Source organism: Microchirus variegatus, assembly GCF_963457635.1.
Source record: "Microchirus variegatus genome assembly, chromosome: 18".
NCBI classification, from domain to species: Eukaryota; Metazoa; Chordata; class Actinopteri; order Pleuronectiformes; family Soleidae; genus Microchirus; species Microchirus variegatus.
The window spans coordinates 4510639-4533738 of record NC_139819.1 but is presented as its reverse complement, the minus strand read 5'-3'; the positions used below and the strand labels follow the sequence as shown (position 1 = coordinate 4533738).

The following is a 23100-nucleotide window of genomic DNA, read 5'->3' as shown; positions in this document are numbered from 1 at the left end:
ACAGATTGCGCTCGCGATAATGTACAAGGCGATTAAAGTCGCACAATTAACGCGTGCGTGTGCGCGTGCGTGCCACTTAATATTGGCATTTTTAAGGGTAAAGAGTGAATTGAATCAGTTTTTTATAATAAAGTAAAGTCTTTTAATAATCTGGGTTAATTATTCTATGTGTATACTTTTCCTTTGGGGACAGTAAAGTAGATTTTAATTGATTTCGGCTGCATTATCGCTCTTTTTCTCCCCTTTTTAGAAGAAAATCTAATCTATTACTTTATTCTGTGATCGTGATGTGTGATGATAACTCTGTAACAGTGTTGCATCATCAGTGTGAGTTATAAGTATAAGAAGAATGTCACTCATGTGTATTACATTTGGGAGATAAAGACTTAGTCACAACAAGCATTCCTCACAAACTGGTCCGCACAGTCCAAAAAAAAACCAAAGCCTTATTCATCATAACCCATTTATAATCTAACCCATATAGTCCCTTTAGATTGAGCCTCGTTTAGGAACACACGCTCACACACTGGTGCGTAAAAACCTCACAGGTTGATCCATAAATAATCTCACAGTAACTTCACTCTTTTCTTCTCATTTCCAGGATTAAAAAAAAAAGCGGACACACGCTGGATTTGACCCCCTGAATGGAGCTTTTTTTTTTTTTTTTTTTTTTTTTGGTCACTTATCTGTGTCGGAGCCTCTTTTCCCCTTTTCAACATCAAGTTTCCACACAGACTGACGCGCGGAGACAGAGACACAGAGAGAGAGAGAGAGAGAGAGAGCCCGGTGCCGCGGAGCTGCACGCACGCCTGTGCGCTCCTCCTGTCCATATATGGTCATCTACGTCACGCCAAAGTTCCATCCCCCTATTTAACGCGGACACACTGGAGTCCCCTATCCAGCTCCAATAGAGCAAGTAGAGCTGCTCTTGTGCAACCAACACCAACCTCCTCCTCTCCTCTCCTCTCCTCCTCCTCCTCTTCTCCTCTTCTCCACCTCCTCCTCCTCGTCTTCTATTTGATTCACAGACTTCAAATTCCCCCACAAGCAGCTCATCAGCTTCCACAGTGATCAGATTAATAACAACAATAGTCTGTGACTGTGTGAGTGAGTGAGTGTGTGTGAGTGTGTGTGATCACACAGGAGGAGACTACACCGACACTACTACTGCTGCTGCCGCTGCTCCTCGCGCTCCGTGGGGATACCTGGATTCCTGATTCCACACCTGTGCTTCTTCCACTTTGGCTTTTTTTTTTGTGGTGTTTTTCTCTCCGGGTGCGCGTGTGTGAGCTCCCTTGGATAAAGCCCGCGCGCCGCCGTCTCCTTCATAAATGTCGGACTGAACACAAAGTGCTATGACAGGGAAACTAGCGGAGAAGCTCCCTCTGACCATGAGCAGTTTAATAAACACCATCCCTGACAGTCTGTACCCAGAAGAGGACATCCCGACGTCTATGAATATTTTCACCAGCACGGAATCTATTAACCACTATTCACAGATGAACACAGGTAAGACTGCTTTCTCTCAATTGTTATTATTATTATTATTATTATGATTGCTATTATCTTCTTAAATGTACTTTTTTTGTGTGTGTGTGTGTGTGTGTGTGTGTGTGTGTGTGTCTTCTACGCTTTTGTTTTACGCGCGCGGTTAAAAAAGAAAAAAAAAAATGAAGGGGGCAACAGTTGTCTTGGAGCGGTGGTGGTGGCACCTGTTTGCGCGCTCTGTGGCTGTTGCGCACGGAGGCTGGAGACACTTTCTCCGGCTCACAGGTGTTTAAATCGTTAAATCGTTAAATGACGGTGAGGTTTTTTACTCTTTTAACACATTTGACGCGCGTCTTTCTTCATTCTTTTTCTTCCGTTGCTGAAATGTGAGGTGTTTTTATAAAAAAAAAAAAAAAAAAAAAAAAGGGCAACTGGATTTAAATCTAAACACAAACCAGGCGGGATATTATATTTGCGTAATTATAGAGCAGATTAATGTGGCTGAAACTGCGGGACACGTGTGGACTAAAATGTGGTTAAATGGCACGTGCACGCTCCTTTATTAATCTGCCATCCACGCGCACAGAACTATTTTTGTCACTCTCAACATGTCACACCTTTGATTTTTTAAATATTTAGTGTTTTCTGTGTATTATATACATATATATATATATTTGAAGAAGAAGAAAAAACAAATAAAAAAAAAGGCCGTGTATATTTTATTGTATTTTTTTTATTATTGATTTGTTGCTCAGTTGCTGATTAACATACATTTCAGAGGCCACGTTAAAGCGGGGGTTTATTGACGCATTTGGCAATAAATCAATCAATAACTGCAACACACTCACCTGCTGAGGTGAAGGCTCAGTGCTGCTTAAACAAAAACTATGGACTCAAGTGTGTTTAAATGTGTTTTTATGTCTCATTTTATGCCCCACAAAATTCAAAAAAAAAACCCTGCAACCTAATTTTAAATGTCCAGAGAAATAGTCCTCTTTAATTTTAAAAAGCATCCTTTCTTATATTTTTTCCCCTTTTTTAAAATACATTTTTTTTTAAATGTGTATATATGACAGTAAAGTGTGACATTTTAAATATTGCCACAATCACAGATATTATTAGAGTGTGACCCTGTGAGAGGAGATGACTTATTTAAACAGACGGAATGAAAGCGTGCAGGTGCTGTTTTAATTATGTCTGAAATGCACGTTATTAAAAGAAAAAAAAGGAAAAATGATATATAGCGGGGATCATATTTTGAAGTGGGTCGAACTGTCGAGGTTGTGTAAATTAGTGTTAAAATGACAATGCTGTGATTTCACAGGTGCAGCAGGTGTGTGTGTGTGTGTGTGTGTGACCTTTAAGAAAACACTCATGACTTCACCCTCTCTCTCTCTCTCTCTCTCTCTCTTTCTTTAAAAGGCTCCACTTAAATTTAAAAAAAGAAAGAAAAATTAATATCAACAGTGCGTGGACACACACACACACACACTAACACACACACACACACGTAAACAGACACTGTTGTCGCCGTCAATCACCGTCCGTGTGACAAACATCGGTGCGCGTTGTGCAACACACATAATTTTGGTTTTGTTTGTTGCATTGTAATTTGCCTTTTAGCCAAAATTGGAAGCAGGCTGTAATTTAGTGGGAGTCGATGAGTACGAGGACCTCGGCGTCAAATGAGGGAAAAGAGACGTCTGATTTAAGAGGAATTTCTCCTCGCATATCTCACGTTTTTAGCCCCTGCTTCTTCTTCTTCTCCTTCTTTTTTTTTTTATTTTAATACGTCTGTGGAATCAGTTATAAATACATCTGTGTGTGTGAGTGTGTGTAGAAATTGAATATCAAGGAAATTTGTTAGGGTAACTAATGCTAAAGATTGGATTGACACTTAAATACCCCCCATACACACACACACACACACACACCCACTTGTGTGTTTTGAACGCCGGAGCGCGTGATAGATGTGGCGTCTGCCTCATAATCCTCCCTCCGCTGTAAAGAAATCAGATCTTGCCATTCAGAGCTTTGGCTCCTGTCTCGTCCTGAGGGACACAATGACTGGATCAAAGGGGGTGTTTTAGGTCTTGATTTATGAGAGCACTGTGGGATCTGAGAGGAGGGAGAAGGCAAACCAGAGGCACCAGAGCTGTCGTCTCTGATGCAGCAGTCACTCACTCCGCTCACAGGTCTGACAGCGCTCGCTTTTTTTTTTTTTTTTAAAAAGAATGTCCAACAAAGTTTTTGAAACCTTTTTCCATCGACCACGTGGACCCGTTTGTTCATTTTCTTCTTCTCTGCTCCCCGTAGATAACATCATGGACCTGGGCATGGGAGGTGAGAAGGCAGCCTCGGACATCCAGTACGGCTCCGGCTTCCAGTCCAACCGCAGCGGGCAGACCGTCACCTACCTGGGGAAGTTCGCCTTCGACGCGCCCCCGTCCGGCGGCATCGGCGGCTCCGGCTGGTGCTCCGACAACAACATCATCAGCCTGGTCAGCGCCGGCATCCTGGGCGTCTCGCCGTCGCCCGGCGCCGCCACGACGCAGACGCCGTCCTCCGTCGGCAACATGGGCGGGCAGACGTCGGACATGGAGCAGGTCTACGGTCCGCCGCTGCCCGCCTACTCCACCTGCGGCGACCTCTACCAGGACCAGGTCTCGTTCCACCACAGCCCCGCCACCAGCACGTCTCTCGCCTACCCGGGCAACGACTATCACTCCACGTCCAAAGCCTCCATGGACGGCAGCCTTTTCTCCATGATCCCAGACTACAACCTTTTCCACCACCAGGGCGACGTCGGCGTCATGGAGCACAAGCCTTTCCAGACCATGGACCCGATCCGAGTCAACCCTCCGCCCATCACGCCCCTGGAGACCATCAGAGCGTTCAAGGACAAGCAGCAGATTCACCCGGGCTTCATGGGCGGGCAGCAGCACCCTCCGCAGCACCACCCGCCGCCGCAGACTCTCACCCTCAAACCCATCCGCCCTCGGAAGTACCCCAACCGGCCCAGCAAGACGCCCGTCCACGAGCGGCCGCACGCCTGCCCGGCGGAGAACTGCGACCGGCGCTTCTCGCGGTCGGACGAGCTGACGCGCCACCTGCGCATCCACACGGGCCACAAGCCCTTCCAGTGCCGGATATGCATGCGCTCGTTCAGCCGCAGCGACCACCTGACCACGCACATCCGCACGCACACGGGCGAGAAGCCCTTCTCCTGCGAGTTCTGCGGGCGCAAGTTCGCCCGCAGCGACGAGCGAAAGAGACACGCCAAGGTCCACCTGAAACAGAAGGACAAGAAGCCGGCGGACAAGAGCGGCGGGGCGGCGGCGGCGGCGGCGGCGGCGGCGGGCAGCCACAGCTCGCCCCCCGGCTCCTGCGGGGGTCCCACCGTGGGGACGTCATGACTGGACCCACGTAGAGACTCTTTTCAAGAAGGGACCACGTCCACTATGAGATAAATAGGTGACTTTTTCCTGCTCTCTTTGACCCCCCCCCCCCCCCCCCGACCCTCCAGCTCCTCTCAGTTGTATTCCTTCTGTTTTTTAGATGGAAGCCTTTTAGATTTATTTTCGCGGTGGAAAATTAGCTGCGACGCCCTTTTTTTTCCTCTTTCAAGCAACTCCGAGCCTCAGCGACTGTAACGCAGTGCCGACCACACAAAGACGGGCACCTTAGCACATTCTGCCCACAAACAGGCCACTGTGTGAGTGTGTGTGTGTGTGTGTGAGAGAGAGTGTGTGTGAGTGTGTGTGTGTGTGTAGATACACCTTTCTTTTTTTTTTTTGTAAAAAAAAAAAAATTTAACTGAGAATTTCTAGATTGGGGTCAAAAAAGAGAAGTTTGTGGAGGTGATGCATTAATTTTATTAGGCTGTTTAAAAGTGCAATTGGTTATATTTGTGTACTGTCATTGATACTTTATTGAGTCTGATGTTGTTGTTGTTGTTGTTATTTTTTTTATTATTATTTTATTTTTTATGAATGTTGTTTTTTCTCCTCCTCCTCCAAAAAAAAAAAGAAGAAAAAGTAAAAATATAGAATGTGCCAAATGTATTGTGTTGAAACAGCCAACTTGGTTCTTTATGATATTGTGCCTGATGTTCGCCCCCCCCAACACATTAAAGCGCACACACACACACACATAGATTCAGACACACACACACACACACACAAAACTCTGACGTCTCGTCCTGTGACCTGTTTAAAAAAAAAAAAAAAAGAAAACGCCTGCAGCAAATCGACGCCTTCGCCAAGACTTATTTATTTGTTGTCACTACGAGACACTGTGTCATTTCCTTTGTCGCCTTTTCTTTCTTTTGTACGCAGAATATAATTTGTGTTTGTTTGTTTTATTGTTTTTTTATACATATATATATAAAAAAAAGGAAAAACGAGCTCGCCAATACCGTTCATTTTTTTTGTCTTCCTTTTTCTCCGCTCCCCACTCCAGTTTTCTTGCGTTCTGCAATTATATACGAAAAAAAAACGACCGTAAATCAGAGGAGCTGAGAGCACAGTTAGTGCAGACTGAACGAAAATAAATGACACTGGGTTTTTGCAAAAAAAAAAGAAAAAAAAAATAGAATTGAAACTTCCCGACCGACGTTGTTTACATATTTTCTACCGTGAGAGAAAGAGAGAGAGAGTTGTTTTTGTACAGTCAACAAATACATGTCTGCAGGTATCGCTGTAGGTTTCTTTATGTCAGTATTAAACCGTGCACACGCGAACATGCACGCCACTGTAAATAGAAAATGTCTTCTTTTATTTTGTCGTCGTTTTAAATCGACTGAATGCTCGTCGTGTCGTTACAATACTGGATTTTTTTGTGTCTGTGTGTGCGTGTGTGTGTGTGTGTGTGTGTGTTATCTCGATTTGAAATAACACAACAGCACAATAGCGTTAAGCACCATCTGCACGCACGGTTTAAGGAAGCACTAATGTGTTCTCGGGAATAAATTACAGTTTGTGTATCTCCATGAGAATTCCATCCAATCCATTGTTTAAATTAAAACATTTCTAACCCCCCACCCCCCCCCCATCTCTCCCTGGTATGGAAAAGAACGCTAAATGTTCTCCATTAGGTATTTTTAGACGATACAAAACACACTTCAGGGCAATGCCAATATTCTTCTTTCTTTTCCCTTTTTTTTGCGGCTCCTTTTGCTCGCTTTTACTGCACACAGAAAAAAGAAGGGAATAACGTCATCGTCATCATGATAATCTCTTCTAATGCGTTCATCTCGTCGAGGAGGCTTTACGTTCTCGTGTGGACTGTGATAACAGCATTTGATACATATATATATATATAAAAAAATTACATTTCTCAAAAAATATGTTTGGTTTTATTATTTAAAAGGCAGGAAATGAGTGTGTGATGCAAATACGAGGAGTGCGGTCATTTAATATTGTCAATAAATAGCTTTTAATAGCAACGTATGCTCTTCTGGTGTGTGCAAAAACACACATTTGTTCCATTGCAACAATGTGCGCTTGATAAAATACGCAGAAAGCAGAGAACTGATCAATAAAATAACAATAATATTAATAATAATAATTATAATGATAATGCATCGTTTACTGCAATCAGGCTTAAAGAGCATATCGACCCATGGATGCAAAAAGGCCAAAGGAGCAGCAGCAGCAGCAGCAGCAGAAGAAGAAGGCCATGCTAACCCTTTCCTGTCATAACCTGCAGTTTTCACTGCAAATCAATAGTGTTTTAAACTTTAAAACATCTGTAAAAGTAAATAGATGAGGTGATATACAATTAGGTCTTTGCATAATGTGGATAATTTGACTTTATTTGACTAAAAAAAAGTTCCACATTTCACACTTAGCTGTTTTTTCCTTTTTCCTTCCCCCCTCCATATACTTGTACTTTTTTTAAATTATAGCGTAAAGACTGTGGCGTCGTCGTCGTCGTCGTCCTCTCGTTTGAGGGAAAACAGTGTTTTTGTTGCTACGCGTTGAAGCGACGACGTCTAAATGAAGCCGCGTAATTACGACTTCTGCCCGCGAGAGACGTCGATATTTCATGTCGGGCCGCGGCGTCGCGTGACACGTTGGATTCTCCGGTGTCGTATGAATGCTTTTTAGATAGATGTTGATCGTGTTTTTTGCAAGAGGAGTTTGTTTTTCATGAATTCCCCCCTCGTTCTCTGCTCCACGTTGGGTCTGAGCCAACGTCGGCAGCCATCTTTGTTTCTATCAAAAAAAACGTGACGAGGTCTACGTTTAAATGTGTTTAATTTAGCGTCCGTGACGTCGGACGAGGCGGTTTCTGGCTTGATTCGCGACAAAACCCAATAATTACAGGATTTAAAGCAAAAACTTTTTTTTTCTTTTTTTTTCTTTAAATAAGAAGAAAAGTGGCGTTTGAAGACGTGTCAATAACTGTGTAGATATTACAGGCTAGCACTCGTGTCGTCTCATTGACTTTTAAGTGTGGCTTCAGGGATTTCGTGGTCTCCACCGGTGACACTCTGTTTTTGTTGTTGTTGTTTTCTGTCGTGTTTTCCTTTTCCATCATCGCAGTATATCCTCACGTTTGCATGTGCACGGAGATGTTTTTCCGATAAAAAAGCGCCGCCCCACCCCACCCAGCCCACCCCCCGCAGACGCTGTGGTGGGCGGCGCTCGTTTCTTTATTATGCATGAAAATAAAGAGTCGCCCTTTCTCTGGGTGAACTGGCATAAAACTCTACCAAACAATTCAAGACGGTCATTTTGGGAAACTTCACACTGGGATAACTGTTCTATTGGGCTTTTTTGTTTTATTTTTTAATTTCTTTTTTGTTGTTGTTTTTTTTCTTTTTTCTTTTCTCAAAGAAAAACAAGAGGTCTTGTTTCAAAATGTCGTGGATGTCTTTAATCTATTTCATGTTTTTAATTACCTTATAATAAGGTCCTTTTACGACGATGATGATGATGATGATGATGATGATGAGCTGAATATTGAAATGAATTTTACTATATCCTCGTGATGGGGAGACGTGCTCCTCTGTTTACTTGGCACTTCAGTTTGTTGTAATGCAATTGTTTTGTTATTTCTATGTAAGTACTTGAATAAAGAAAAATATCACTTGCCTTCCGTTGTCTTTTGTCCCCACACACACACCCAGCACTAGGATGAGGATGTACAATATTAGATATTACTGTTCATCGCAATATAAAGCACTCAAAATAAGAAGAAATCATCAATATTTGTACAATATTTTGGTACAGTATCTAATAAAAAGGCTAGTAACATGATTTTAGTAACATTAGTAATGTGTTTTGTAAAATTGCAACTTTTTTTTAAACAATATTTGATAATGTAACATGTTTTTTAACATTAGTTTTCAATAATCTGATAAAACATATTAAAGTTGTTGTACATAACTTTAATCACAACACAGAGAAGCATCCGTGAAATCTACTGCTCAAAAACCCTGGTCATTTAGCAGCTAAAATCTCCCTCAGTCAGGTCTGATAGTATTGGTTTGTCCCATTCGAAGTCAGAAACTCGGACGTTCCGATTTCCCGCTCGGAAACCACGACGTTGGATTCTAAGATGGCTGCCGCTGTACAAACACTGCGACTTTTACCTTTTGTTTTCGCAGTAAATCACTCGTACACGTCGTACTGTTTGATTTTTGCTATGCTGTTTGTGTGCTAACAATTTTTAGCCCGAGATACGAGCTTATATTTCTGACTTCTCATCTGGAATGCGGCGAACTCCCATTTCCGACTTCCGATGTAAATGGAACACGGTGTATTCAAAAGAAGGACGCAGCTAAACAAAATTGTGCTTTTCCACTGTACAGTTCCAGCTCAAATCTACTCAAGACACAAAATGAACACCAATAACAACAAAAATCACCAAAACTTACATTACATAGTGCAGCTTTAAATCATTTTTGTGCAGTACATATATTTCCTGGTCGGGAATAATCATGACAGGGAATCTTTAATATTATCTCATGTCTACTCAGCACAAACACACACAAGTGAAAATAAACCCAGTAACATTGTTGTTTTTATCCACCACACACATATATGTATAATGATGTGATAATTGTTTCGCTTTTTATCACTTTATTTGAAAAACACTTGTTCAAAGGAACCACTGACTAGTCTCTAAGCCCCGGACTTCCTGTTTAGTTCCCCCCGCTGTTGACTGGTGGAAAGGGATGAGGTCCTCGGAAAATACCCAAAACAACGCAGTGAAACCGGAATAAAAGTTCACCCACAATGAGCTGGTATGTATTTCCGTCCACGTAGTTAATCTAAGGCACCAGCTAATTGTTAAAATGTGACTTTTAACTTCACACAGACGAACACCACCGGCTATTTCCCGGAAGCGTTTCACAAACAGTAGCAGAGCAGCAGTTAGCATTAGCTTCTTAAAACTCACAGCTAACGTGGTGAAACTAACTTCCAGACTCGACATTTCCTCCACAAATAACACGTCAGACGTCGATATTTTTGCCCAAAAGCAGTGTGTGTGTTGTCGGTCAACCGCAAGTGAAGCAGCAGTATCTGAAAACTTCGACGTAAGAGTGTTTGTTTTAAAAACAACAGGTACTGTAGCTAAGCTAGTAAACGGTAGCTTAGCGTTTAAGTCCTTTTAATGAATCGGAATTTATCACAACGTAGACGTTACAGCCTTTAATACTGTTTTTTTAAATAACATGGCGAGGCTGTGCTTGAATCGCGGAAACAAGGAAACGAATGTACAGTAGCTGTCAGATTAACAGAGGCAGCAACAGCTGAAGCCATTTAAATATGACAGAGGCTAACGTTAGCATTTAAACAAGCACCTGTCAACCACTTACACTGTGTTCACATTACTACACCGTTACTGTAAACACTACTCTGCCACTATACGCTATTCTATATGCAGTATTGAGTTATGTACAGTTTACACACTTAACTTAAATATTAATAGCTAATAATATTAATAGGTAGATGAATGCGGTTAGTGCGAGTTAAGCTGAAAACTATAGCACAGTCCTGCAGGGACATTTGCTATAGCAATGTTTATAATAGTGACATTGAAAAAAATATTTTAACATTAAGTCAAATGCAAGCAAAATCATTTTTTGTTTTTAACGTTAGTATCCTGCCACTGTTTGGTCTTCATTTATAGAAGTGACATAACATTATTTGTATGATGCGGTTTTTTTCTCTGACAAGAAGCTCAGTCAAGCAATACTATCAGACCTGACAGAGGTAGTGCTTCGGCGCTTATACGGTGTATAAGCTAGCACTCGACTCTATTGTTTAATACAATCCGTTTTATACGCAACATGAACACAGCAGCTAGTGATGAACAAAGGCAGTTCTTATTGGTGTAACTGAATCATTATAATAGGTGAATTAAAAATATTTGTTCAGTACTTCCTGCATTGACAATCCGATAATCAGGACGCCTGGATTTATTTTGATTTTATAGCTGTGGAATTGTCAAAAAATGTTCAGTGAGTACTTTTGGCCCGTTTTCCAAGATAACTTTCACTTTAAATATCTGGCAGTTATTCAACCGTATATGAGTATATGAGTATATGAGCGCAAAGCATTTATTTCTCTACTTTCTGTTATCCATCCATTCATCTTCTACTGCTTTATCCTCCACATGAGGGTCACAGGGTTTGCTGTGCCAATCTGTGCTGACATCAAGCGAAAGGCGGGGTACGTGGATAGATAGCCAGTCCATAGTTTTTGAATTTTCTAGATATCCACAAACAGTGTAGGAGTTACGGTAATGAGAAGTACACATACTGGATCTTATATGTGGTTACTTTTGTCCACCAGAATTGTTGTTGTAAATTGGTGTTTTTAATGTCTTTCAGAGACTGTTTTAAATAAATTTGAAGACCGCAAGTTAGCTAAGTAAGTAATTGAGGTGACCATGATAGTTGTATTCTATTTTGTTTTTGGGACAGCATGTTTTGACTTTCATCAAGCATTCGCCTATGGCCAAGTTTAATTCAATTCAATTCAATTCAATTCAATTCAATTCAATAAAAAAAAGAAAGTCTGCTACTTTCCCACAATTCATAAAGCAGTTTAAAAGGAAGTGACCGTGACGCGTATGTACCAGAACTTTTGCTTTACAATACGCTCCACATTCTTAGTGTCATTTACAAGCAAGACAGTAATGAAGCGGACGAGATGTCGTCACTCCGTTTGGTCAGACCGGTCAATGGCTGGCAAGCGGCGCTTCCACCAGCACGCAAGCGCCAAATACAAGGTCAAGAGTGGGGTCTCTGGACGAGTCAAAAGAGTCTTTTATGGGCTCTGCTGACTGATGCATTCCACTAGGCCCCGCACACTTGCTACAGTGACGCGAGAAGTTTGACTTCGGGGTCATCGTCAGAACAATTCCACTTCCCAGTGTCTTCAACCAGCCCTCTGTGCTCCGTGGAGTATCCGAGGTCGGATGATGCACTGCCTCTCCAATGGCGTACACATTTTGCCGTTGCAGTGAAAAGCCATTGGTTCGTCCAGTGAGTGAACACTGTGTGCAGGATGGAGGAGACTGTTCCGTCTTTGTTCTTGCCTACGCGCTCACTCGACGGCGGTGACGTGGAGCCCACTTGCAGCAAAGATCACATCTCTCTGTAAATGCAAGATCACCAATTCAAATTTATAACAGAGCAGGTTTAAAATCTCTGGTTTTACCTCTTAAAAGGCGAGTTTTCTACATCTAACATATTTGCGTGTCTTACATGTTGCTGGTTTTTATTTATTTGAATTAGCTGTAGAAAGGTGGAAAGGTTTGTTTATGATTGTTTTGAATGGATTTTTGAAGTCAGTAACAACAGATATCATGGCATAGTTATCCTCAGTCTCAACAGATATCATGGCATAGTTATCCTCAGTCTCAACATAGAAATGGTTCAACATATATTGATATACACTTTATGCATTGCGCAAACACTCTTGGAGGCAAAACACATCATTTGCTGTGAATGTTTTCCTTCCAACGTGTGAAATGTTTCTCCTTTTAACACCGCGTTAGTTGTTTTCTGTGAAGAGAGACGTTTAAAAAACAATTGGTTTCTTCAACTTTCACACTGGAGCAAAACTGAATTCCTTAGTTGTCGGATATTTGTCAAAATAGTTATTGAATTCGACTGAATTTAAACTTTTTTTATTAACATTTGTACGGCTGCAACTAATGTTTATGTTCATAATTGACTAATCTCGTCCGTTTGGTACGTCAGAAAACATTCCAAAATGACGATGGTGTTCCCCAAACTTTGAATAAATGTTCTCAAATGTCTTGTTTTGTCCAAGAACTTGACTTAAGCTGGAAAGAAGCTAAAATATCATCAAGACAACTTAATGTAACCGTTAACTGATTATCAAAATAGTTCATTCAGTTGTTGCAGCCCTCAACATTTGTGCCCATATTGCCCAGATGCCATGTCCCCGAGAAATAATCTAACGACTATAGACCATGTTTTTCAAATTTGACCAAAGCGTGTAACACGGACTACCAAGCCAGTGTTTAGCTGAACTAAAACCAAAATCTGGGCTTCTTTTATTTGTGTAAAACTCAAAACTTTTTCCGTCCTCGGCTGTTTTGCGGCCGGGGGCCCTCTGCCGTGACAGACACCAGCGCTCGGTTCGCAGGGACACCGACTTACCAATGTTTCTAAATGTGACAGGCTCTACAGAAATACTGCTGTGTGAAGAAACGCTAGAAATGATTCTCACACTGACTACCATCCTCCCTCTTTAGAGTTCTCTGCTCCCATCTCTCTCTCTCTCTCTCTCCCTGAAGCACACTTCGCAGTGTTTATGTGTGTGTGCCAGTTCTCATGGGCAGTTGAAGTGAATGACCACTTTCCTTTAGGCGTAAGCACAATCTATAATATAATTCTGCAGCACATGCATCAAATCTATCGTTTTTCGAATTCTTTCGATGACATCGAGCAACAAATCTTGTCATGGTCAACTCAACCGAGAGTTAAAATGACAGCATCGAAAGCAAACATTTAAAATGCATATTTCATATTGCCACGATGGTCGTTTAGAACATTATAGGGTTTATACTTAACTATTCCATTGGGTTTTTGCTGTGGATGTCATGGTTGGTCTCCCCCGGACACACCCACCAAAATGACAGGAATGCCAAACGCCGTTGCTGTGTAATGTTGTTGATACAAAACCAATATTACAAGCAGAGGAAAGACAGAAACATCCTCAACAAGGCATCTCTTAATGCTCCTAAACAGATTTAATTGAAAGGATAGTTGAGGGTTTTATGAGGTATTGACATGTTTAACAACACTGACATTACAGATGACAGGGACAGAAGGAAAAACGGCGTTTAACCACTAAAACTAACTGAGGTTAATGTCTTGCTTCTTTTCCCCCACACAAAACCCCATAGAGAAAATCAACGCTTTTAACTTAATGAAACTCGGGACCTGTTGGTCTACTTTTGCCTATTTAGTAAGCTTGTGACACGATTTCAAACACAGAAGGCATAAAATAGTACATTTTGAACTCACTAATGGAGGCTGGAGTGGATCATTAACTAATGTCATCTGCGAGTTAAAATTGCTGATTTTCTCTATGGACTTTGGTGTGGAGAGAGTGAGCGATGTGGAAAAGCAGCAGACATAATTATAAGAAAGCATAGACATGAGCAGGTGTGGATTTTTTTCGCTAAGTGGCTAAAATAGGTTTTGTAAATACCTCATACAAACCCTTAAAGATCCCATATTATATCCTATTTCTCCTCAGTGAAACTAGTTCCCAGGTGTCCTAATGAACATGTCTGTGACATGCTTTGGTCAAAATACGGTATGGATGAAAAGAAAAAAAAAGTAAAAAGAAACCTCCACAGAGGCTACTGGGAGCTAACAGCAGTTAGCATTTGGAAAAGTGATCATTTGCAGGCTCTAGCAGGCACGTTGCCGTCATATATATCATGTAGCCACTGGACAGATAAATCCTCTGAGGCTGAGAAGTTTGTGTAGAACTCTGTGCCGCACTGTTGAGCCAAGAATAGAACTTTTCGCGGACTTCCGGTTTTCGTATATACTGTTGCCCTCGCCAGCACTCTCGCGTGTTTTACGGACAAAGCGGAGCTTCGCGAGACGACAATTCCAGGAATTTAGCGCATTGTGACGTCCCAATGAGCGCGTAAGTCAACATCGCGTGTTTTATCTCCTGCGCTTAGACTGAGGAGGACACACAAAAACATGAGTCAGTCATCTTTTTTCACACTTTTTGCGTCTGGTAGGGCCTCCAGAGTCCCAAATATAAGGATTTAAATAATTAAAAAGTTGATTTTGTATAATATGTCCACTTTAACTATCCCCTTTTATGTAAATGCAACCACACAAGTTGTAGTGTAGTAACACAGTGGAGCTGCTACGTGCGCACTTGTTTTTTGTTATGTTCCCTTAAATTTCACTTATAAATGTATTTATTTTTATGACCTACACACGCGTACAAATCGATGTTGCTCATGTTCATTAGTTAAGGTTTATTTATTCTGTAATTTTTGGGGAAGATTAAAAATCTCTTTTACAAGATAAGACCAGACGCGTTGTCACGTATACGTAACATTAAGACAATTAAGCGGCAAAGCCATTAGCACGGAGACGCTAAAACAGTCACAAATATTAGAAAGGAAACCTTTATTGTCCCTTAGGGGAAAAAGGGTGTGTTGAGTTTTTTTGTTTTTTGTTTCTTCTATGCACTTTCACCGCTCTCGTAGTAAGGTGCATATTACCAATTAAAAGTCTTAGAAGACGATATATGAGTCACTGTTGTTTCCTCATCGCAATCACTGGGAAATGCTCCGCGAGCAAGGCGAACAATGGGAGTCGTTATAGGTGTCATTTCGTAATCCGTCGATTATGATCTCGATTAATCAGGGTCGTCGTTTGTCCGAAAATGTTTCGGTTTCAGTTTTCTTGATTTCCTTGTTCTAAGAAAACAGAAAATATTCACAAATTTTAAGAAGCTGAAAAATCAGGAAAACTTAAAATAGTTGCCGATTGATTTTGTAATCGATTAATAACTGATGAATTGTTTCAGCCCTAATTAGGCACTCACACCTGTAGTCCGTCACCAGTCTGAATTGGTTATATAGAGGTTGTTCTTCAGTAGTGCATTATGGATTATCCAAAGACACGTGAACAAATTCATTTCATTTCATGCTCTTGCAGGGTGAGGCCCGTTCTCTCGTATTGTGGCTTTGGGAGAGTTCATTTTTGTTTTGGAAAAGTCAAAGAATCCCCGCACACAGCTTTAATCACACATGTACGTACGATATCGGTCTATGGCGTAATAGCTCACTAATCAGGTAAACACAAGAAAGGTGAGTCACGATCGATCGCGCTGAGTAAGTAGTGAGGTTATTTTTCCGTGTCGGCTCACCCAGATGATGACACAGTGGGTGAAACTGCTTCCTCGAGCCAAAAACAATTCAAAATGTAATCAGTTCAGACTGGAATGACTTCAGTTTGTAGTGTTTTTTTTGTTTTTTTTTTAAAAGACCAGGACCACTGATACTTTATTCAGCCTCAAGCACACAATCAACACAGGAGGCAAATCAAAGAAAGTCCTGCTACCTGAGCCACTAGTGAAACCGGAGTTTTTTCTTGCTTTTTTTTTTAAACCAGATTAATCCTGCTGTCATTTGACCATGTTGGGGTTTTTGTTATCGAGTTGTCATCAAAAAGGATCTTCCTCACACATCAGTAGCAGTCGGTTGCACAACGAGGCTCCACATCACACCCTCTCTTTTCCATCTCATTATTCTACACACCTTCCTTTTGACGCAGCTGCTGCCTCACCCCGCCTGTCAGCCACAACTGTCCATCATATAGCTTAGATTTCAGGCCATTAGTGTCACATCAATAACAACCTACAGCCCAAGCACGGTCGCAAAAAAAGCCAGTGTTTGCTCTTGATATTCTCCCGCGACTTATTAAGGCAGCGGTAGGGTTTTTGAAATGGGGATAAAAGATTGTGTTTTAACTAAGAAGAGGAGCGGGTGGGGGGGGGGGGTGTTCCTTTTTCTTTTACCAAAGCGAGAGTTGTGATCTTTGGGTTTTTCTTTCAAGAGTTGGGAAAAGTTTGTGTTTCATTCAGAAAATCAGGCACTAGTTGCACTAAACTTACTGTCTTGTTTTGGTGTTGATCAGGTTGTACATGTTCATTAAATATATATAAGGTTTCTGCCCGTCACTCTACTGGAAATAGGTTAACTTTAAAACTCTCAAATTTGTCGATACAGATGATTATCGCATTATTGAAGACGTTTTTTTGCTCTCGAGTGAAAATTAAACCAGGAAGTTGGGGTTTTAAATGCTTTTATGAAGAAGAAAACAACAAAATATCGTTAAAAACCAATATCGAGTCAACAACGTTCAAAGTCAGGGTTCACACAGGGTCCTTGAACTCCTTGAAAGTTTGTCCCTTACATGTGTTTATACCTCAAAGAGTGTTTTGCTTTGCGTACTTAACATTATATCGATATGTATAATGTTTTTTGAAGATAGTTTGAATGTTGAAAAATGTTTATTAGGGTCTCTGAAACCTTGAAATAATGATGTCCCCCATTGCTGTGTTTTGTCCACAAACCGGAACTATTCAGTTCTAATGAATTATTTGTTATATGGAGCAAAGAAACCAGTAAATATTCACATTTAAGAAGCTGAAAAATCAGTTGTAATTATAAAAAAAACTATCTAACCAATTATAGAAATAGTTGATGATTCATTTAGTAATCAATGAATAGATAAATCATTGCAGCCCTACTATTATTATGACAACTTGCAAGTTGTTTAGAATTTGTGTAGACTTACTTACTTACTTACAATATTCATGCAGTAAATGGGGAAGAAGAAGAAAGCTTCTCTGTTTAGTGACTTCCTCTTTCAGGGGGGAGCCAGATGTTTCCAGTGATGATGTGATGATGATGTTCATGTATGACTTTGGCCTCATACTTGAGAGCAGCAGCAGCAGCAGCAGCAGCAGTGATTAACAGCTTCAGATTGTCTGTGTCAGCGATCTGACCCCCAGTCAGCCGTCACATGTCACTGACCATCACATCATGCAGTGATTTCACCCCCCCGTTTAGCGATAGTCTATTTTTTTTGCCAGTTGCTAATGTCCTCCCTCTGTCGCTTGTCTTTTTTTCTTTGTTTTTTTTAGGATTCCCTTCAAGAGCGGGCAACCAAAGAAGCAGATTGTCTCTAAAACTGTAAGTCACTGGAACACATGTACACCGGCATTAGTCTCAAAGCTTGATGAGATGTAGTACACAAAAGCCGAGAATTAAAGTGTTTAGCGACTGTTTGCTGTACAACAGTAGCCTCGTTTTCCACCAAGCCGTACACTGCAGTTCAGCTTGTTATCGTCCTTGTTAATAAGTGCACACTATTAGCATTAGTTACACATTAATGAATATTGAATTTGTCATTTATAACACATGGATACTCATTAGTATGTAGTTTATAAACAAGAGAGAATTCAATATTTATTAATGTTTAACTAATGCTAACAGTGTGCACTAATTATAAAGTGTTACCCAGTCCTCTTGTTTCCACTGCCACAGCTATTTAAATGCTGTAACGTGACACAGTATAGCTTGTGAACACAGTACATGAAGAAGCGGTAAATAAAGGGTAACGTTAGACGACATCCATCTTTTCACGTCTTTTGGTATTTACATGTGGCTGTTAATCACAAGAAGATGAGCTTTGTTTGAAAAGAAGGCTCGAGAGGTGGGTAATATCAATGCTTATAAGTGTTTCCATTATGGTATTGTTTGGTACACTGGGTCAGGCTTGCCTCATTTTGCCTGAGAACATAACCTTTTACTTGGTAGATACTGTGTGGGCTGTGCCCAATGGCCACATCGGCGAGATACGCAGTGCGACGTCACTTTCCTTCTCGGTTTGCGGTTGTTCGTCTCAACAAGACGTCAAGCCTTATATGAGAACGGACACCGGTCGCGAGGGAGTTGTGTTTTTTTTCTGTTGCCCAATCAGCTCCCCGTCGTGGGTAGTACCATTTTTACTCTGTTTTCCCAAGGGAAATGGAACCATACCAAACCGAGCCTTAGTGGAAACACGGCTATATCGTCTATGTAAACATCGCGATTGACGTTTTAAAGCTGTACAAATTGACGTTATCGAGTCATCGAGACTTGAAAGACGCACTTAAATTCAGTGTCACATGACCTCCCGCTAGCATCCTCAGTGCCCCGCAAGTTAGCCGTTAACGCTTATGCTAATAGGGGAAAAAAATGGAGACACAAGACCCTGCAACTAAGTCTTTGAAGTAATTGTGTTAGTCTTTTACTTGAATGCTAAAATCAAAAATGTCAATTACTTTAGTCTGTGAGCAACAACTGAATTAAAATCCAATTTTTAAAGAATATCAACTAATTGGCACTATCGTCAAAATCCCCCAAAATATAAATATATATTTTTGTTCCTGTATCACGCACCTCTAGGTGTTTGTTTGTCGTCGTGGTGCGTAAGCGACAACTCTCCGTCAGTGTGTTTAGGAGCCGCACCACTGTGCTCGGTGCGCCAACCCCGAACGGTGCCAGAAAAACAGCGCTTAGGTTATTTGTGGTAACTTTCTCAACTTTAAAAAGTTGGAACACAAATGCTTGTGAACTGCACCAGAAGTGAACTGTGGGGTTAAACTAGTACACACAAACTCAATAGTGTTCTGAATAATGTACAAGAAAAAAAAAAGAAAGAAGTAAACTTACTTAGATAGATGCCAGTTTGTCTGAGTCTGTCAAGAGGGCAGAGGTAGTTTACCTTGAAGCAACAGTGAGTGGGTGTTCTCCCTCCTGGAGAAAACCACTTCCACTGTAATGGCTCTGTGGCCCGGGCAGTCACTGTCGGACTGGGTTTCCAGCTTCCTGTGCCATCCTAAGCATAAAGGCAGGGAGTGGGTTAGATCCTGCCCGGTTAGATGATCCACTAGTGACAATGTGTCAACCGCCTCCCTCGCTGTTTTGGGCCTCTGTGTTTAAAATCTAGGAGCCCACAGAGCCACAAGAAAGAGGCCTCTATAATCCACGTGACATGTTTGAGAGACGTGGACGGACGCGCTGTCCAGACTTGTCTTGACTTATGTGTTTTTTCACCTTTATTCCAACCACTGGATCTCCTCTCCTCTCCACCTCAGGCCGTCAATCCATAATAAAAATGTCTATTGGATTCGATTTATTTCCAACAGTTCCGATACCAACAGTTCTGTGTGTCTGTAGTGATACGACTATATTAATCAGGATAACACATCTACCAATGTCTGAAGGTGTTGTTTTTTTTCTCTTAAAATACTAAATCTGAAGACGAGACAAACAGTGGCAGTCTGCCTTTACAAACTGCATTTGATCGGCAACAAAAAGATACGGTGCCAAGTCACCAGAAGCACATAAAAAAGATAACAGTTACTGTTAAACGGTTCTGTATTTAGTTTGCAAATTGTGTTTGTTTTTAACATATCGTCAAATATTTTCCAGGGTTTTAATAATTCAAACAAGATTTTCAGCTTCTTAAATGTGATTATTTTCTGGGCTCTACTGCCCTGCCATAGTTGGTAAACTTAAGCGAGTTCTGGACAAGAAGGCTTTGAAAAAGTTGATGACTTTTTAAGTCAAAGATTGAGTGGTCAGAAACAAACCTTTTTTTTATCCTTTACTTTTGTCTTATTATTCCTCAGATAATGTGAAAATATCAAAGAAGTTTTATTCCCAAATGCTCAACAAATAACTCTTTTGGAACCTGTTTATCTGGGGTGTTATTTGTCTTTACTCGTGATCAATTATTTTCTGGAATAAAATGACAGAATTTTACACCAACTTTGTTCTCTTTTCTTTCTTTTTTTTAGGTGGAAAGAGACTTTGAGCGTGAATATGACAAACTCCAAAAGTAAGTCGAACTAAATGTGATGATTATTTTGACTTTTATGATTGTAAAAAATATACCATTGTGTGTGTGAAATTGTGTTTTGGTGCCGTCAGCTTGGTGAGCTGTCACCCTACGTGTGCATACGTGTTCATTTAAAGCATATAACTTCAACTGCAGGGTGTATTTAGCGTCCAAAAGGCGCTGTCCAATTGAAAGTGGTCTTAGACAACAAAAAAAAGTTTATTTTGTTTACATAGTCCCAAAAAAAATATACTTGGAACATATGAAGTTGTTTGCACAAATATGTGCACTTTGATCCAAAAATGTGTCGTCTACTGTACACTTAAGCTCCACTTGATTACAAAGTGCTCTGAAACCTCATATATAACATACACCATAGTTTTATCTTTATCCCCGTAAAGTTTATGGTTGTGTTTGTCACCGTTTTCAAATCACTCTCAAACGGAAACTGCAATTCAGCCAATCGGGAATGTACGTGTTCACTTGTTGGTTGTTCTTCGTTCTATGTAAATTAAAAATATCACACATAATGGGTGAAAACTACCAGTGGTTCTCAAACTTTTTATATCAAGTACCACCTGATGAAATATTGAGCTCTTGAAGTAACTTTACGGACTTTTCACAGGAGGCAGATTTATGCCAAATAAGATAATTTGCTCTCTCATCATCCTCCTCTTCCTCACATATACTTCACACACCGGTACAGAGAGATAACTAACTCTAGTGACTCCTCAGCTCCACTTGGATCACATACCCCGGTATAAACAGTATATTCTGATTGTCTTCCACGTAACAACACAGGAAGCCTGCGTATCACAGTTTAAGAACCATGGCATAAGACTATAGAGTAGGAACTATTTCATGTGGTAACTGAGGTGCCGCGCGAGAAGATATGTATCGCAGATCACATCACAAATGTGGTATCTGTGAGTAAAATCGCAGTCGCCCCCTCCCTGTCTTTGATGCACCCTGGTGCATTTCTGAATCAGATTTGCATCGCTTGTATGTCCAAAATATGTGCGAATTAATGAAGCGGAATGCAAAATGTGAGCGTTGACATCAACGACCCCACACCAACAGCTTGTCCTTGAAGATCTTTCCTTTTGTTTGGGTTTGTCATATTTCAGAGTCAACTATGGACATGTAATATACTTTTATACCAACAGCAGGCCCCTAAATTACATGCCATGGTCATAATGTGACAAATATTGTATTATTGTCCAAAGAAGGACGATCTGAGGGGTTCAGAGGTTCAGATCCCTTCCCAGTCCTTCTTTCACTGTGACACAGAGGTTATAGAAACTCCTTGGGGGGCCGGCCCCGCAGAGTGAGTGGGAGAAACCATTTTCCTCTCAGGTTTTGTTGAGTAGGACGGCCCTTTATCAGCAAGGTGTGGTGCCAATAGATCTTATGGATGAGTCAGAGCAGCAGGCATGTACAGACATTTAGGTTCTCCACCCTAGAGATCCATTTCAACAACACACCATGCCCCGCTCTGTGGCCTGAATACTGTAAACACCCACCCAGCTGAAGACGGCTGGTGAATTTTAATTTTAATACAAAAATGTAGCCTGTAAAGACATTTTCTATAAGGAATTTATTGTTTAACGTGAGTTATTATTACTTGTTTATTAAATAAATGACATACAGGTCAAAGCTGGATACACAGAATGACCACCTATTGATAGATTTGGAGAAGATTTGTTCATTATCTCGTGTCATACAAAGGTTTAGTGTGTGAAAGTTGTGTAAAAATGCAGTTGTGTGTATATAATGCAGCACGAGTGCAAAGAGCAGCAGCTGTTCCTCTGGGCCGCTCTATTAGCACCTCTTGAAAAGAGAGACTTCAGATAAGCTGCTCCTTATCCAGAGTGGCTCGCTCTCGGCAGTGTTGACAGTTTAGAGAAGATGCAGTGGCATTGTGCAACATTTTTATTATTATTTTTTTAAAGTAGAAGGGCTGGCCTTTTTTTTTGTCAAAGAATAAATCGGTTCATATTGATAATTATTGCAACAACTGTAAACTGAACATTCACACATTTGACAGAAAACATGAAAAGCAATTACACGACACATTATATCTCATTAGTGTTCTTAATAAGCACAATAATCGTTGTTGTTAAAAAAAACAGTTTTCAGATTTTTCAGCTTCTTAATTGTGAATATTTTCTGCAAAGAACTAAATAAATGTTGGTCTGTGGACAAAACGAGACATTCGAGATCATCATTTCCAGGTTTGAGAAACACTGATTTTCTCGACCAGATGATTAATAAAAACAACCGACAGATTAATCGATGATGAGAAGAATAGTCAGTTGTAGCCTCAAGTCTTATTCCCAGGTTTTATTTATTAAGCTTTTTTATGCGTATACAATCTCTACAAGAGCACGGCCTGATTGTAGAGGCACTGGATTACACTCAGATTACCAGGCTGAAGTGACTTGTATCTGATTATCTTCAGTGATATGACTTGGATGTGAGGTCAGTCTGGACACAGAAATTTGTTTTTTTTTAATTCCGAATTTCGGAATCAAACGCATGTCCGACATTTTTCTCTTTATGTACGCGTGGCACCAACAACACGGTTAAAATAACAATACCAACAATCGAGGACGGTGTCGTCCTCTCGAGATAAATCTCACAAATCAGGTATTTCCTGTTGTCCGTGACGTGTGTGGAAATAA

The 23100-nt window shown here is 40.8% G+C and overlaps 2 protein-coding genes across 4 annotated transcripts in view; both read left to right on the top strand.

Annotated features, from left to right (window-relative positions):
- Positions 1 to 1334: 1334 nt before the first annotated feature.
- On the top strand, positions 1335 to 4904 carry egr3 (early growth response 3; the record flags this gene model as incomplete). Its single annotated transcript, XM_083905291.1, has 2 exons — positions 1335 to 1509; positions 3805 to 4904. Exons 1-2 carry the CDS (start codon positions 1356 to 1358, stop codon positions 4902 to 4904), a joined length of 1254 nt encoding a protein of 417 aa, XP_083761417.1. The 5' UTR covers positions 1335 to 1355.
- A 4756-nt stretch (positions 4905 to 9660) lies between these two features.
- The window catches only part of bin3 (bridging integrator 3), a 59306-nt gene continuing 45866 nt past the window's right edge, over positions 9661 to 23100 (top strand). For all 3 annotated transcript variants that reach the window (XM_083904516.1, XM_083904515.1, XM_083904514.1), the window contains exons 1-3: positions 9661 to 9742; positions 17673 to 17721; positions 20376 to 20416. In XM_083904516.1, coding sequence (XP_083760642.1) covers positions 9735 to 9742; positions 17673 to 17721; positions 20376 to 20416 — 98 coding nt within the window. In that variant the 5' untranslated portion in view covers positions 9661 to 9734. The remainder of the gene's footprint in view (positions 9743 to 17672; positions 17722 to 20375; positions 20417 to 23100) is intronic.